Below are 14,386 nucleotides of genomic sequence, written 5' to 3'. Positions count from 1 at the left end.
AGGGATCATATATTTCTTTGTATTTTCTGTGCATAACATAGTAAGCTGAGTAGCAAAATGTTTGTTGAGGATAGTAAATAAATCACACACTGTTATACAGAGAAATTAAACAGAGATATACAGTTTATCTGACTAACTCAGCTTAAGGAGTGCTGCAAATAGAATACAAAAACATGAAATATGAAAACCACCACCCAATATGTCTAAAATCTAAGAATCTCAGGAAGCAGAGATATTTTGCACACAGGCTTAGAATTTTATTTACCTTACAAATGAAAAATAAGTCTGAGTTTCCTGCATTTTCCTGATACACACAGCTACCTTTCCTTGCTATGCTACCCTTGAGCTGCAACATTCCAGAAGTCTGTATTTACTGGAAAGGGATGGCGGGTGGGGGGGTGCGTGGAGAAACGTCTTTTTATGCCAAGGCTTCTCCCACCTATCTGCAAGTCTGAGACACAAAGCTCAACAAGCCTCATCAGTTTAAGCCTGTTTCAAATGCAGATAATCTTCACTCATGAACTGCACAGAAAGGAACTGTTTATCTGCCCTCTTCTCTTCAGCCATATATCCCTCCTGGTCATCCTAGATTAAGACAGCAATATGCATCTTTTCCTCTCATGAGTCCCAGCAGAGGCCAAAATGCCTCTGAGTCTGTGGTTTGATTTGCCCTTCTCCCCTTATGATCAAAAAATAAAGATAATAAGAAATCTCAAAAAGAAAGCACACTAAGACACAAGAACTGAAGCCATTTACTCACAATCTGTCAACAACCTTATGCCATCAAGCAAGTCACCCATCGCACTGCATATGCGTGGTGCTCCTAATTACTGTTTGGCGGAACTGTTCTGACCATCCTACAGTACAACACGCTGCCGGAAGATCTTTATCTCTTGTCCTTACCTCGGCACGGCCTGAATTAGAAGAGTCAACCATATGTATTCATATCAGATATCACAAGCCTAGTACAATACATCAAGGTGTCATCAAAATTGCCCTAAGCCGCCTTCGCTTCTTCCCGTTCAGGTTTTTCTCAGCCTCCAAAAGACAGGGCATAGCAAGAGCTGGGTGAATGGGGAAAGGTGGACTCTGGCTCCAAGGGAACGCCAGATGCTGAGCAGCAGAGATACTGCTGCAGCTTCAATGGACCTTAAACGAACTGACATCCCAGAGAAATGGATAGCTGGGCTGGCTTCCCCTCCCCCAGTCCTCAACCCAATCCGAGACACCGCACCCACTCCCTTCCATCCTCAGTCCTGGGTCCCGAGCTCGGTAGGCAGAGGCGGAGAGGAGGGGTGCGGAAGAAAAGGGAGGTGGGGTCGGAGGGAAAATGGTGTGGACCGGCAGAGGAAAGGGGGGAGCGAGGCCGAGAAAACGGGGGACGAAGCTTAGGAGGAAAAATGGGGTGAGGCAGAGAAACGAGGAGTGAAGCAGGAAAAAAAAAAGGGGGCGACGGAGAGAAACGGAGAATCCGGGAGAAAGGCGAGGCGGAAAATGGAAGCAATGGGAAGGGGAGCGGTACGTAGGCCGAGAGAGCCAAGAGAGGAGGTGAGGCAGCCGGCGGACAGAGAAAGGGGGAGCGCCGGGGCAGACACGGGGTTGAGACACTTGCCATAAATCATAGCCAGGCCGGTTTCGTGCAGGAAGCGGGCCCGGCGGTGCTTGAAGAGCCAGATCGTGAGAATGGTAGAGCGTGAGCAGCAGGAATGAAGATGAGCAAGGTTGGCGCTGTCCTGCCGGTGGCTCTCCTCAGCTTGCTTCTCTGACACGATTTCCTCGTCCATGGCTCTCGGCTTCTCCGCCAGCGCCGTCCGAAGCCCCATGGCCCAGCCAAAGACGCCCACTGCGAGAAGTAACCAGAGCGGCCGCGTAAGCCGGCGGGCCCGGGGGCCGCCGCCGTCGAACGCCGCGGCGGAGGGGCGCCCGCAGCCAGCCGCGTCGAGCCATGACTCCCCCCACGCCCGCCCCGCTCCTCACCCGCAGCCGCCCGCGGTCGGACCACTCCCCGAGGGCTCACGGGAAAGGGCGGGCCCCAGGGAAGCCGTCGGAGCGCGCGCCGCCGCCGCCGCCGCCGCCGCCGCTCTTTAAAGCGGACGCGCCACTCCCAGCTCGCTGGGCCCTATGACTTTGGCCTTCTGTCCCCCGCCACATCAGCTTCCCCCAGGCTCCGCTGCCAGGGAATGAAAGGCCGTCTAATCTAGTCCACCGCCTTCTGGAAGAGAAACCTGGGTTCAGCGTAATCAAAAGCAGTGGCAGATTGCGCTCAGTCTAGTTTTGATCCTATTCTTAAAAGGTCTCAGAGGAATGGATCTTTCATAACCCATCTCAACATTGTCCCCCCAGTGTCTTTAACAGGATAAGAAGTTGTCCTCTTGGGAAGGGCCTAAATCTCCATCTTTAATTTAAATTGATTCTCCTTGTTGTGTCCTCAAAGGGGGAAAAAATCAGCACTGTAATAGTTCATAAATATTGACTCAAAGGCAGGATTCTGCGTGTGTCTTATGCTCGGTTTTCTTTACACGTAAACACCCGATTGTAGTCATCTCTTACAGATAACTCCTCAATCTCGCAAAGATTCAGTCGGTTGTGCTTAAATTCCCTGTGCTCTAGTCTCCTCTCTCCCCAGGAAGAAATCTTTGTGATGTGATGTGTTTCTCTTTTCCTCTTGTCCTTTCCTCTGCCATCTTAAAGGAGATTTCCCCAGCTCAGAAGCCACCTTTAAACCGTATCTCATCTCTCTTCTTCAAGAGTATTTTCCCTGTTCTCAGCCTTTCAACCATGTACCCAAGATTTTCACAGTTCTCACCACTCTGAGAACAGTGGATTTCTATTTTCTCCCTTCCTCTCAGATCACTCATTAGTCTTTGTGGCTTTTTGTTCTCTCTAGACTTTCTCTAGATGTTCATTTCTAATTCTGCAGGAATGAACTCCAGTTCCAAGACCTGACCTGCACTCCTCAGGCCTCTACCTGTTGGATCGTGAACGTAATGCTGGTGAGACTCTTACCAATTGCAAATTAAGAATGCTTTTAAAAATTATTTATTTATTTAGATGTGCTGGGTCTTAGTTGTGGCATGTGGGATCTAGTTCCTGACCAGGGATTGAACCCAGGCCCCCTACATTGGAGTGTGGAGTCTTAGCCACTTGGATCACCAGGGAATCCCCTAGAAATGTTTTGAATGAGCTCATTTCACCCCTACCAACACATGTTCTTTCTATTTTTTTCATACTGTTGATACTAGCTATCCATCCAATCCTATCATACTGCCTAGAAGTCATGACTCTCAAACGTTTCATCTCATGGCCATATAACCTCTTTGCTAACACAACAACATCCAGGCAATCCCAGCTGCCCTGATGTGGATTTCACTCCATTAACCAGTTCATTAAGATGGTAAGCTTAAAAATAAAAGTTCTGGAATGGTGCTTATCTTGGAGTTCTGGCCCCGTTGGGTCAGAACTGTGCCAGTGACTATGAACCCCATTCTCTCCTCTTAGTACCTGGGTCTGCCCCTGTCTTCCCATTTCATGGCTGCCTGTCCCTATACCCTGCCTCCAGCCTAACCACACTGCCCTGTACACACAAGGCTGGGCTGTGTAGAGAACAAAAACCTAAGTGAGAATCATTCCAGGTCTCCACTGCCATCCCTCCCTCAGACCTATCTCTGTCACCCCAGAAGACTAGCACATGAGCATCTCAGCTTCTTCAGGCCTAACCCACCCAATCCAAGGCTGTTTTGCCCCAGCGCAAAACCATTTTTTATTCTCCTAGTGTTTGGAACTTAAGGGAAAAAAACAGTCACAGTCTGCTCTCCTGACTACAGTCAGCAAAATTCTCCAAGCTCCAGACTCTACCTCTGATTACATGGCCCCAGCAACTAGTGTCCTTCCCTACCCCTCTCCCTAGCAACGTCTTATAGCAGGGTTCCAGAAGGAGTCTTGAGAGGGCAATAACTCTTTCAGGCAGGCCACCCCTAGCAGGGGGAGCCCTTGGCTTCCCCTCAGAGTATATTCTCTCTCAACTCAACACTGCCTGGTGTGACTCTCGCCCTCCATTTTTCCTCTCACTGCTGCTCCCCCTGCCAATCCTTGCATGTGCCTTCTGGAATGCCCTCTATTAGGAACAAAGTACCCACGCTCTCAGTTGCTGCATGATGCCTGCTACATCTCCCCTTTTCCCCAGTCCCTGAGCCTCGCCCAGCACATCACATGCTCTGCAGCTGTTTCAAGTGGAGCCTGCTTATTTCCTCACCACTCCACACTTCTACACACACACCACACCCTCACCACTCCACAGTCCTGCACACACACACACACACACACACACACACACACACACATCACGCCCTGTATCAGGTTGCCTGAAGAGGAGCTGGCACTCCCACTCACTACCCATTGGTTTGCATTTCCAAGCTCCTAACTGCCCCACCCTGCCCTGAATGCTAACACCCTCTCCTTCCCTGGTCCTCAAACGATTTCCTGATCACTCTCACACATTCAGCAAGGACTTGGGTATCTGGTTCACAGCTTCCTCTCCCCTCCCTCCCCTCACCACCCCCAAGTCTAGGCTCCCTTAGCCCCGCCTTCGAAGCTCAAACAGGTCAGTCACCTGGAATTCGAGCCCTGCCTCCATTTTTATTAGGAAAATCAAGATCCTCAAAAATAGTCTTCACCGTCCTCACCCTGCAGTCAGTCTCTTTCAGTATGCCATCAGTGCCCATGCCTTCCTCCTCCTCTCCAGCCCCAGTGCAAGTGGTGTTCCCTCCTCCCTTATGAAGCATGCCTCAGTCCCACCCAGCATTCCACCACCCGCTTCCTGCCTCTTTCAGGGTCTACTACTCCAAGAATCATCTTCCTCCACCATCTTCAGTGGCTCAGTCTTCACCACCCTTTCTGTTCTCCAAAACCACTTTCAGGGACTTTTCAGTGGTTTTGGAGTTCAGTGGTTAAGACTCTGCCTTCTAACTCAGGGGGTGCAAGGTTCGATCCCTGGTGGAAAACTAAGGTCCCACATGCCAAGGGATGCAGCCAAAAATTAAACACACACACACACTTTCAGGTTTCTCTTCTAGGAAACAGCTTCCCCCACCCCCCATCCACACCCGCCTCTACTACTAGCACGTTTCTCTCCTCCCATTCAGATCGAGTTTCTCAAGAGTCCTCTACACTCCCATCCACTATCAGCCAGCCAAACTGGCCTGCCCCTGTTTTGCTATGACCTGCTGTGAAGCATGCTTTTGACATTTTTTAGTGGCTGAAAAAATCAAAAGAAGACTGTTTTCTGACACGTGAAATCCAGTGCAATTCATACTTCAGTGTCCACCAGTAAAAGTTTACTGGACACGGCCAAACACATTAGTCTACTGATTGTCTGCAGCAGCTTTGCAGACATAATACCAGCTTTGGTATTATTTCTGTTCTAGGGGTCAGGTACCATTGTGGGTGTGTGCTAAGTCACTTCAGTCATGTCTGGCTCTTTGTGACCCTATGGACAGTAGCCCGCCAGGCTCTTCTGTCCATGGGATTCTCTAGGCAAATATACTGGAGTGGGCTGCTATGGCCTCCTCCAGGGGATCTTCCCGACCCAGGGATTGAACCGGTGTCTTTTAAGTCTCCTGCATTGGCAGGCGGGTTCTTTACCCCTAGTGCCACCTGGGAAGCCCCTGTCTGTGACAGCTTTGGGACTACAAGGCAGTCCCAAATGGGTGGTTGAAAAACAGACAGTATATAGTCTGCAAAGCCTCCAGTATTTACCATTTGGTCCTTTACAGGAAATTTTGCTGACTTTTGCCTTGGCCACTGCCAATCATTATACTTTTATCAGAGGGATCTTTCTGAAGCACAAGTCTGATTACATATACCATGTGTCTGCGTGCTGTGTTGTTTCAGTCATGTCCACTCTTTGGAACACTGGACCATAGCCCGCCAGGCTCCTCTGTCCATGGGATTCTCCAGGCAAGAATACTGCAATCAGTTGCCATGCCTTCCTCCAGGGGATCTTCCCAACCCAGGGACCAAACCTGTGTCTCTTATGTCTCCTGCATTGGCAGGTGGGTTCTTTACCAATAGTGCCTCCTGGGAAGCCCTATATATACCACAGCCCTGCTCCAAACCCTCCACTGACCCCATGGCTTTCAGTTCTGGCTCCTTAGCTTGGCACACAAAGGTCCATACATCCTGACTCCAGACAGCTTCTTCACCATATATCCTGCCTTTCTCCCACAAATACACTGTGCTTCAGACTTTCTGAACTTGTTAGTTTCCTGAAAGCTTCATGTGCTCTCATGTGCCTCGCCACGTTCTCCCTCTGATTGAAGAGTCCTTCAACCCATTCCTCACCGAACTAACTTCTCATCTGACAAAACTCAGTTTAAAGGTCACCAAACATGGTACTGCCGACTAAAAAAATATGTACAATGTGAGGGTTGTGAGTTAAGGTTTGTTTGGGGCAATATGAGGACTGCAGTCCAGGAGACAGCACCTCAGATAGCGCTGAGAAACTGCTCCAAAGAGGTAGTGGGGACAGACAGTATATATGTGATTTTGGTAAAGGGAGACTACATGCAATCAAGCACATATTTTTTGTAAAAAAATTCTGCTGGTCTCATGAAGTTTCTACTAGTCATGAGAAACAATGGTCACCGTGAAGGATTTTAGTGCTTTTCTAGATATGAGGAGATACAAGAATTGGGCTCATAAAATTACCTCCTGAGAATATCTATCTGAGGACCTGTCCTGCCAGTTTTCCCAGAGCACAGAGTACCTCATTTCTGCTCTCCACCCTGAATTCCTTTGGGGGTATTGAAGGTCAGCAGCTGCAGCAGCACATGATTTAATCCTTGATAGAAAGTGAAAGAGAAGTCGCTCAGTCGTGTCTGACTCTTTGCAACCCCATGGACTGTAGCCTATCAGGTTCCTCCGTCCGTGGGATTTTCCAGGCAAGAGTACTGGAGTGGATTGCCATTTCCTTCTCCAGGCGATCTTCCCCAACCCAGGAATTGAATCCGGGTCTCCCACACTGCAGGCAGACACTATTACCGTCTGAGCCACCAGGAAAGCCTTGGTAGAGGTAGATGGCCAAGCACCCATGGCAAGTGCCAATTTGTAGTTGACAGTACATATATACTATGGAATATTACTCATCCATAAAAAGGAACAAATTTGAGTCAGTTCTAGTTAGGTAGATGAACATAGACTCTATCATACAGAGTGAAGCAAGCCAGAAAGGGAAAAAACAAATATTGTATTTTAACAATATATACGGAATCTACGGAGAAGGCAATGGCACCCCACTCCAGTACCCTTGCCTGGAAAATCCCATGGATGGAGGAGCCTGGAAGGCTGCAGTCCATGGGGTCGCTGAGGGTCGGACACAACTGAGCCAACTTCACTTTCCCTTTTCACTTTCATGCATTGGAGAAGGAAATGGCAACCCACTCCAGTGTTCTTGCCTGGAGAATCCCAGGGACGGGGGAGCCTGGTGGGCTGCTGTCTATGGGGTCGCACAGAGTCGGACATGACTGAAGTGACTTAGCAGCAGCAGCACACGGAATCTAGAAAAATAGTACTGATGAACCTATTTGTAGGGCAGGAATTAGAGATGCAGACATAGGGAACAGATTTGTGGCTACAATGGTGAAAGGAGTTAGTGTTGGTTGCTCAGTCACGTCTGACTCTTTGTAACCCCATGTATTGTAGCCCACCAGGCTCCTCTCATCATGGGATTCCCCAGGCAAGAATACTGGAGTGGGTTGCCATTTCCTCCTTCAGGGGATCTTCCTGACCCAGGGATCAAAACCAGAGCTTCTGCATTGCAGGCAGATTCTTTACAGTCTGAGCCACAGGGAAGCCCAAGGAGAGAGTGGGGCGGAATTGAGAGAGTAGCATTGAAACATATACACTACTGTGTGTAAAATAGATAGCCAGTGGGAAGTTGCTGTATAGCATGGGGAGCTCAACCCAGTGCTCTGTGACAACCTATAGGGGTGGAATGGAGGGAGAAGGTGGAGGGCAGTTCATGAGGGAGGGAACCTATGTAAACTCATGGCTGACTCTAAGGCAGAAATCAACACAACATTGTAATTATCCTCCAGTTAAAAAAAAAAAAAAAAAGGCCATCAAGCTTTCGACGATGCCCTCAGGCTGAGTTAGGGGCTCCTAAAGTAATGCTCAAAATTCTCCTAGCCAGGCTTCAGCAATACATGAACCGTGAACTTCCTGATGTTCAAGCTGGTTTTAGAAAAGGCAGAGGAACCAGAGATCAAATTGCCAACATCCGCTGGATCATGGAAAAAGCAAGAGAGTTCCAGAAAAACATCTATTTCTGCTTTATTGACTATGCCAAAGCCTCTGACTGTGTGGATCACAGTAACTGTGGAAAATTCTGAAAGAGATGGAATACCAGACCACCTGACCTGCCTCTTGAAGAAATCTGTATGCAGGTCAGGAAGCAACAGTTAGAACTGGACATGGGAGCAACAGACTGGTTCCAAATAGGAAAAGGAGTACATCAAGGCTGTTATATTATCACCCTGCTTGTTTAACTTACATGCAGAGTACATCATGAGAAACGCTGGACTGGAAGAAACACAAGCTGGAATCAAGATTGCTGGGAGAAATATCAATAACCTCAGATATACAAGATGACACCACCCTTATGGCAGAAAGTGGAGAGGAACTAAAAAGCCTCTTGATGAAAGTGAAAGTGGAGAGTGAAAAAGTTGGCTTAAGTTCAACATTCAGAAAACGAAGATCATGGCATCTGCTCCCATCACTTCATGGGAAATAGATGGGGAAACAGTGGAAACAGTGGCAGACTTTACTTTTTTGGGCTCCAAAATCACTGCAGATGGTGACTGCAGCCATGAAATTAAAAGACGCTTACTCCTTGGAAGGAAAGTTATGACCAACCTAGATAGCATATTCAAAAGCAGAGACATTACTTTGCCAACAAAGGTCCGTCTGTCTAGTCAAGGCTATGGTTTTTCCAGTGGTCATGTATGGATGTGAGAGTTGGACTGTGAAGAAAGCTGAGCGCCGAAGAATTGATGCTTTTGAACTGTGGTGTTGGAGAAGACTCTTGAGAGTCCCTTGGACTGGAAGGAGATCCAACCAGTCCATTCTGAAGGAGATCAGTCCTGGGATTTCTTTGGAGGGAATGATGCTGAAGCTGAAACTCCAGTACTTTGACCACCTCATGTGACGAGTTGACTCATTGGAAAAGACTCTGATGCTGGGAGGGATTGGGGGCAGGAGGAGAAGGGGATGACAGAGGATGAGATGGCTGGATGGCATCACTGACTCAATGAATGTGAGTCTGAGTGAACTCCGGGAGTTGGTGATGGACAGGGAGGCCTGGCGTGCTGCGATTCATGGGGTCGCGAAGAGAGTTGCACATGACTGATCGACTGAACTGAACTGAACTGAACTATATGGTCTTTCAGAGTACCACCCCTTGCCTCCTGCAAATCTCTCTCTTAGCCCTCCTGAAATATTATGTTTGATTTACATGTTTCTCATACCATGTCATGAGTATCTTGAGGGCAGAAAGCAAGTATTACTTATTTCTTTACTGACAGCCACTAGCCCAACACCTAACCAAAATAGGTACTCAATTACAACATATGTGAGCATCAGTGTATGTCTGTTCTATTTCCTTGAGTACCAAGGAAATCTCCATGTTTGCAGATGACATTCAGTTCCCGTAAGTACCTAGATTCAGTTCAAGGACAAACTGAAAGAGGACTTTACGGTATTGGGTACATAGTAAATGCTCAGGAAGGACTTACTGATTGAAAAGTATACATAAGTTTAGTCTAGTGTTTGTGGCAGTCCTTGGTTCTTTGGAGATGCATAATAAACACTGATTTAATTAATTCACATGTTGATGGAAAGGCTGAAAAGCTAAGTTGAGGCCGTATTGTGGAAGGTCTTAACACCACATAAAAGTTTAACTCATCCACTCCCCTGCTCAAAACCTCACCAATATTAATTTGGCAGCAGATAGGGGAATAAACAAAATGGGCAACAGGGGAGACCAGTGAAAAGGTTGGAAAGGTAGTCTTGCTGAAAAGTAGTGAGGCCTTCATTTATAGGATGCAGTAGGAATGGAAATGGAAAGCTGAAAGAGAAATCCAGTGCCGAGGTATGATTACCCTGCTTTAGCAACCGATGGGGTGGGTGGATGCGGAGTGCTTAAAGAAGGATGGGAAGATGACACCGGGGTTTTGAACCTGGATGACTGGAAAGCACAGGACAGCTAATAGCATTAAAATGGGAGTCAGAAGGTAGAGCTCAGCTCTGGACAGGTTGGATTTAAGGCAGCAGTCTCCAACCTTTTTGGCACCAAGAACTGGTTTCATAGAAGACAATTTTTCCACAAACTTGGGGGTGGGGCATGGCAATGGTTGTTTCAGGATGAATCAAGAGCATTACATTTACTGTCCACTTTGTTTTTACTACTATTACATCAACTCCACCTCACACCATCAGGCATTAGATCTCGGAGGTTGAGGACTCCTGATTTAAGAGACTGGTGGGATTTCCAAGTGAAGTTATCAAAATGGGCAGTTAGAAACTTGGGTCTAGAATTCAGGAGTGAAGTTAGGACCAGTGGTAGATCTGGGAGCTATATGCACAATGTTGAAGCTATGGGAGTCATGTGTTCTTCAAAGAAGGTAAGGAAGAAAGCCAGTCCTGGGCCAGTAGTATCGAGAATGCTATATTCAAAGAGCAGAAGAAAGAATAGGTCACACATATTGATTAGGACTCAACATAATTATGCTGGAGTTTTCAGTTTATTTCCTAAACAAACCAGCCCAATGTGCTAAAAAAGCAAATAAGATTTTTGGTGTCATTTTCAGTGTCAAGGCTATGTGAAATGAATACTCATATTACCCTCAGCCAAGTAACCTAGGATACTTGGTACAGATGTAGTAATGAAACCCCACGAGAAATATTAGTGGATCTGGAAAAAGCCCAGAGAAGAGCAATTAAAATAATCAAAGGGGTGCAGCAACTGATGTTTTACAAAAGACTAAAAGGATAAAGAACCTCTTCAGTCTGGAAAAACAGCTAAGAAGAGTCAATAGCAGCATCAACAACAATCACAATGGCTAAAATTTACTGAGTGCTTCCTGTGTGTGAGATTATTTTATAAACAATTTGTAAGTATCATCTTGCTCAATCCTGACAACAATCTTATCAGGTAAGTACTATTATTATTCCCACTTTACAGATGAGGAAACAGAGGCACAGTGAAGTTAAGTAACTTGTCCAATCTGCCAGTATTTAAACCCAACCTGTTTCTGGGGGTGTGGCCCTAAACTCACCTCTTCCATAAGCACACCGAAATCACAACTATTTGTGTGGCAACTATTGATGAGAAAGACCAGAAGGCTAATAGAAAAGATCTTCTACAACTAAAGATATAAAGAAGGAGCCCCAACGAGACAGGTAGGAGGAGCAGAGATGCAGTATAGTCAAGACCATACCACTGGGTGGGCAACCCACAAACAAGGATAATTACAACTGCAAAGGAAGAAGCAATGAGTCTGAGCCCCACATCAGGCTCCCCAGCCTGGGGGTTCTGCACCTGGAAGATAAGCTCTCAGAATGTTTGTCTTTGAAGGCTAGTAGGCTTACTTTTGGGAGAGCAAGAAGGCTGTGGGAAATAGAGATCCGCTCTGAAAGGGTGCATGAAAAATCTCACATACTCTGGCACCCAGGGCAGAAGCAGTAATGTGCAAGAAGTCCGGGTCAGATCCACCTGCTGATCTTGGAGCGCTTCCCACAGAAGGAAGAGGTAACTGGAGATCACCCGAGGGACACAGACCCTGGCAGCAGCCATTTTGGGCAGCTTGTTCTACCACGTGAACAGTGGTGCTATCAAGTGCCTTTTGGAGCCCTCCATCTAGCTTATTCCAAAGAATAGCAAGGAGAGATAAGAAAGCCTTCCTCAGCAATTAATGCAAAGAAATAGAGGAAAACAACAGAATGGGAAAGACTAGAGATCTCTTCAAGAAAATTAGAGATATCAGATTTCATGCAAAGATGGGCTTGATAAAGGACAGAAATGGTATGGACCTAACAGAAGCAGAAGATGTTAAGAAGAGGTGGCAAGAATACACAGAAGAACTGTACAAAAAAGATCTTCACAACCCAAATAACCACGATGGTGTGATCACTCACCTAGAGCCAGACATCCTGGAATGAAAGTCAAGTGGGCCTTAGGAAGCATCACTACGAGCAAAGCTAGTGGAGGTGATGGAATTCCAGTTGAGCTATTTCAAATCCTGAAAGATGATGCTGTGAAACTGCTGCACTCAATATGCCAGCAAATGTGGAAAACTCAGCAGTGGCCACAGGACTGGGAAAGGTCAGTTTTCATTCCAATCCCAAAGAAAGGCAATGCCAAAGAATGCTCAAACTACCACACAATTGCACTCATCTCACACGCTAGCAAAGTCATGCTCAAAATTCTCCAAGCCAGGCTTCAGCAATACATGAACCGTGAACTTCCAGATGTTCAAGCTGGTTGTAGAAAAGGCAGAGGAACCAGAGATCAAATCGCCAACATCCGCTGGATCATGGAAAAAGCAAGAGAGTTCCAGAAAAACATCTACTTCTGTTTTATTGACTATGCCAAAGCCTCTGACTGTGTGGATCACAATAAACTGTGGAAAATTCTGAAAGAGATGGGAATACCAGACCACCTGACCTGCCTCTTGAGAAATCTGTATGCAGGTCAGGAAGCAACAGTTAGAACTGGACATGGAACAACAGACTGGTTCCAAATAGGAAAAGGAGTACGTCAAGGCTGTATACTGTCACCCTGCTTATTTAACTTCTATGCAGAGTACATCATGAGAAACGCTGGGCTGGAAGAAGCACAAGCTGGAATCAAGATTGCTGGGAGAAATATCAATAACCTCAGATATGCAGATGACACCACCCTTATGGCAGAAAGTGAAGGGGAACTAAAAGCCTCTTGATGAAAGTGAAAGAGGAGAGTGAAAAAGTTGGCTTAAAGTTCAACATTCAGAAAACGAAGATCATGGCATCTGGTCCCATCACTTCATGGGAAATAGATGGGGAAACAGTGGAAACAGTGGCAGACTTTATTTTGGGGGGCTCCAAAATCACTGCAGATGGTGACTGCAGCCATGAAATTAAAAGACGCTTACTCCTTGGAAGGAAAGTTATGACCAACCTAGATAACATATTCAAAAGCAGAGACATTACTTTGCCAATAAAGGTCCGTCTAGTCAAGGCTATGGTTTTTCCAGTGGTCATGTATGGATGTGAGAGTTGGACTGTGAAGAAAGCTGAGCGCCGAAGAATTGATGCTTTTGAACTGTGGTGTTGGAGAAGACTCTTGAGAGTCCCTTGGACGGCAAGGAGATCCAACCAGTCCATTCTAAAGGAGATCAGTCCTGGGTGTTCTTTGGAAGCACTGATGCTAAAGCTGAAACTCCAGTACTTTGGCCACCTCATGCGAAGAGTTGACTCATTGGAAAAGACTCTGATGCTGGGAGGGATTGGGGGCAGGAGGAGAAGGGGATGACAGAGGATGAGATGGGTGGATGGCATCACTGACTCGATGGACGTGAGTCTGAGTGAACTCAGGGAGTTGGTGATGGAGAGGGAGGCCTGTTCTGCAATTCATGGGGTCAAAGAGTGGAATAGGACTGAGCGACCTAATTGAACTGATCTAGCTTATTAGCGCAGGGACCTGCCCCCAGCCCTGCTCACCAGCCTGTCGGTACCAGTACTGGGAGACCTTAGGCCAAGCATGTAGCTGAGAGGAGATACAGTCCCACTCACCAGCAGACCTGCTACCTTAAGACCTCCTGAGCCCACAGCTGCCCCGGGACCTGGCCTTGTTCACCACAGGGCCCAGGACCTGTCCTTGCACAGCAGTGTACTAGCACCATCTCTGGGATTTCCAGGGCCCTGCAGCTAGAGATCCTGAGACCTGGCTCCATCCATCAGTGGACCAGCACTGGCCCTGGGAACACCTTCACCCACCAGTGAGTGGGCACCAACTCTGGGATCCCCTGGGCCCTGGTCCCACCAGGGACCTGGTGTACCCTGGTCCGACCAGTAGGCTGTCACAGCCTCAGGACCACCTGGATCCCATCCCCGTCCACCAGCAGGCCAACACCAGCTCTGGGACACCCTGGGCCCCTTAGCCAGTGGTCCTGGGATCCTTCCCCACCCACCAGTAGGCTGACACCAGCTTTGGGACCTCCAAGGCCCTATAGCCAGAGACCCCAGGAATTGGCTCTGCCCACCAGTAAGCTGGCACTAGTTCTTGGACCCCATGGGCTCCAGCTCTTCCCACCAGCAAGCCAGCACAAGCTTTGAGATGTCTTGGATGGCTCAG

The 14,386-nt window shown here is 47.5% G+C and overlaps 2 protein-coding genes across 2 annotated transcripts in view; one reads left to right on the top strand and one right to left on the bottom strand.

The window, feature by feature from the left end:
* Positions 1–1,947, bottom strand: part of LOC112445029 (sodium/hydrogen exchanger 6-like) — a 50,813-nt gene extending 48,866 nt beyond the window's left edge. The window contains 2 exon segments of the mRNA XM_059883660.1: positions 1,613–1,901; positions 1,903–1,947. Coding sequence (XP_059739643.1) covers positions 1,613–1,901; positions 1,903–1,947 — 334 coding nt within the window.
* Positions 1,948–2,987: 1,040 nt separating this feature from the next.
* The window catches only part of LOC112445176 (uncharacterized), a 29,446-nt gene continuing 18,047 nt past the window's right edge, over positions 2,988–14,386 (top strand). The window contains exon 1 of the mRNA XM_024988770.2: positions 2,988–2,993. Within this exon, the coding sequence (XP_024844538.2) occupies positions 2,988–2,993 (6 nt within the window). The remainder of the gene's footprint in view (positions 2,994–14,386) is intronic.

Source organism: Bos taurus, chromosome X (genome assembly GCF_002263795.3).
Source record: "Bos taurus isolate L1 Dominette 01449 registration number 42190680 breed Hereford chromosome X, ARS-UCD2.0, whole genome shotgun sequence".
In the NCBI taxonomy this organism is placed as follows: Eukaryota; Metazoa; Chordata; class Mammalia; order Artiodactyla; family Bovidae; genus Bos; species Bos taurus.
The sequence above is the reverse complement of the archived record's forward strand: the minus strand, read 5'-3'. Positions and strand labels throughout refer to the sequence as shown.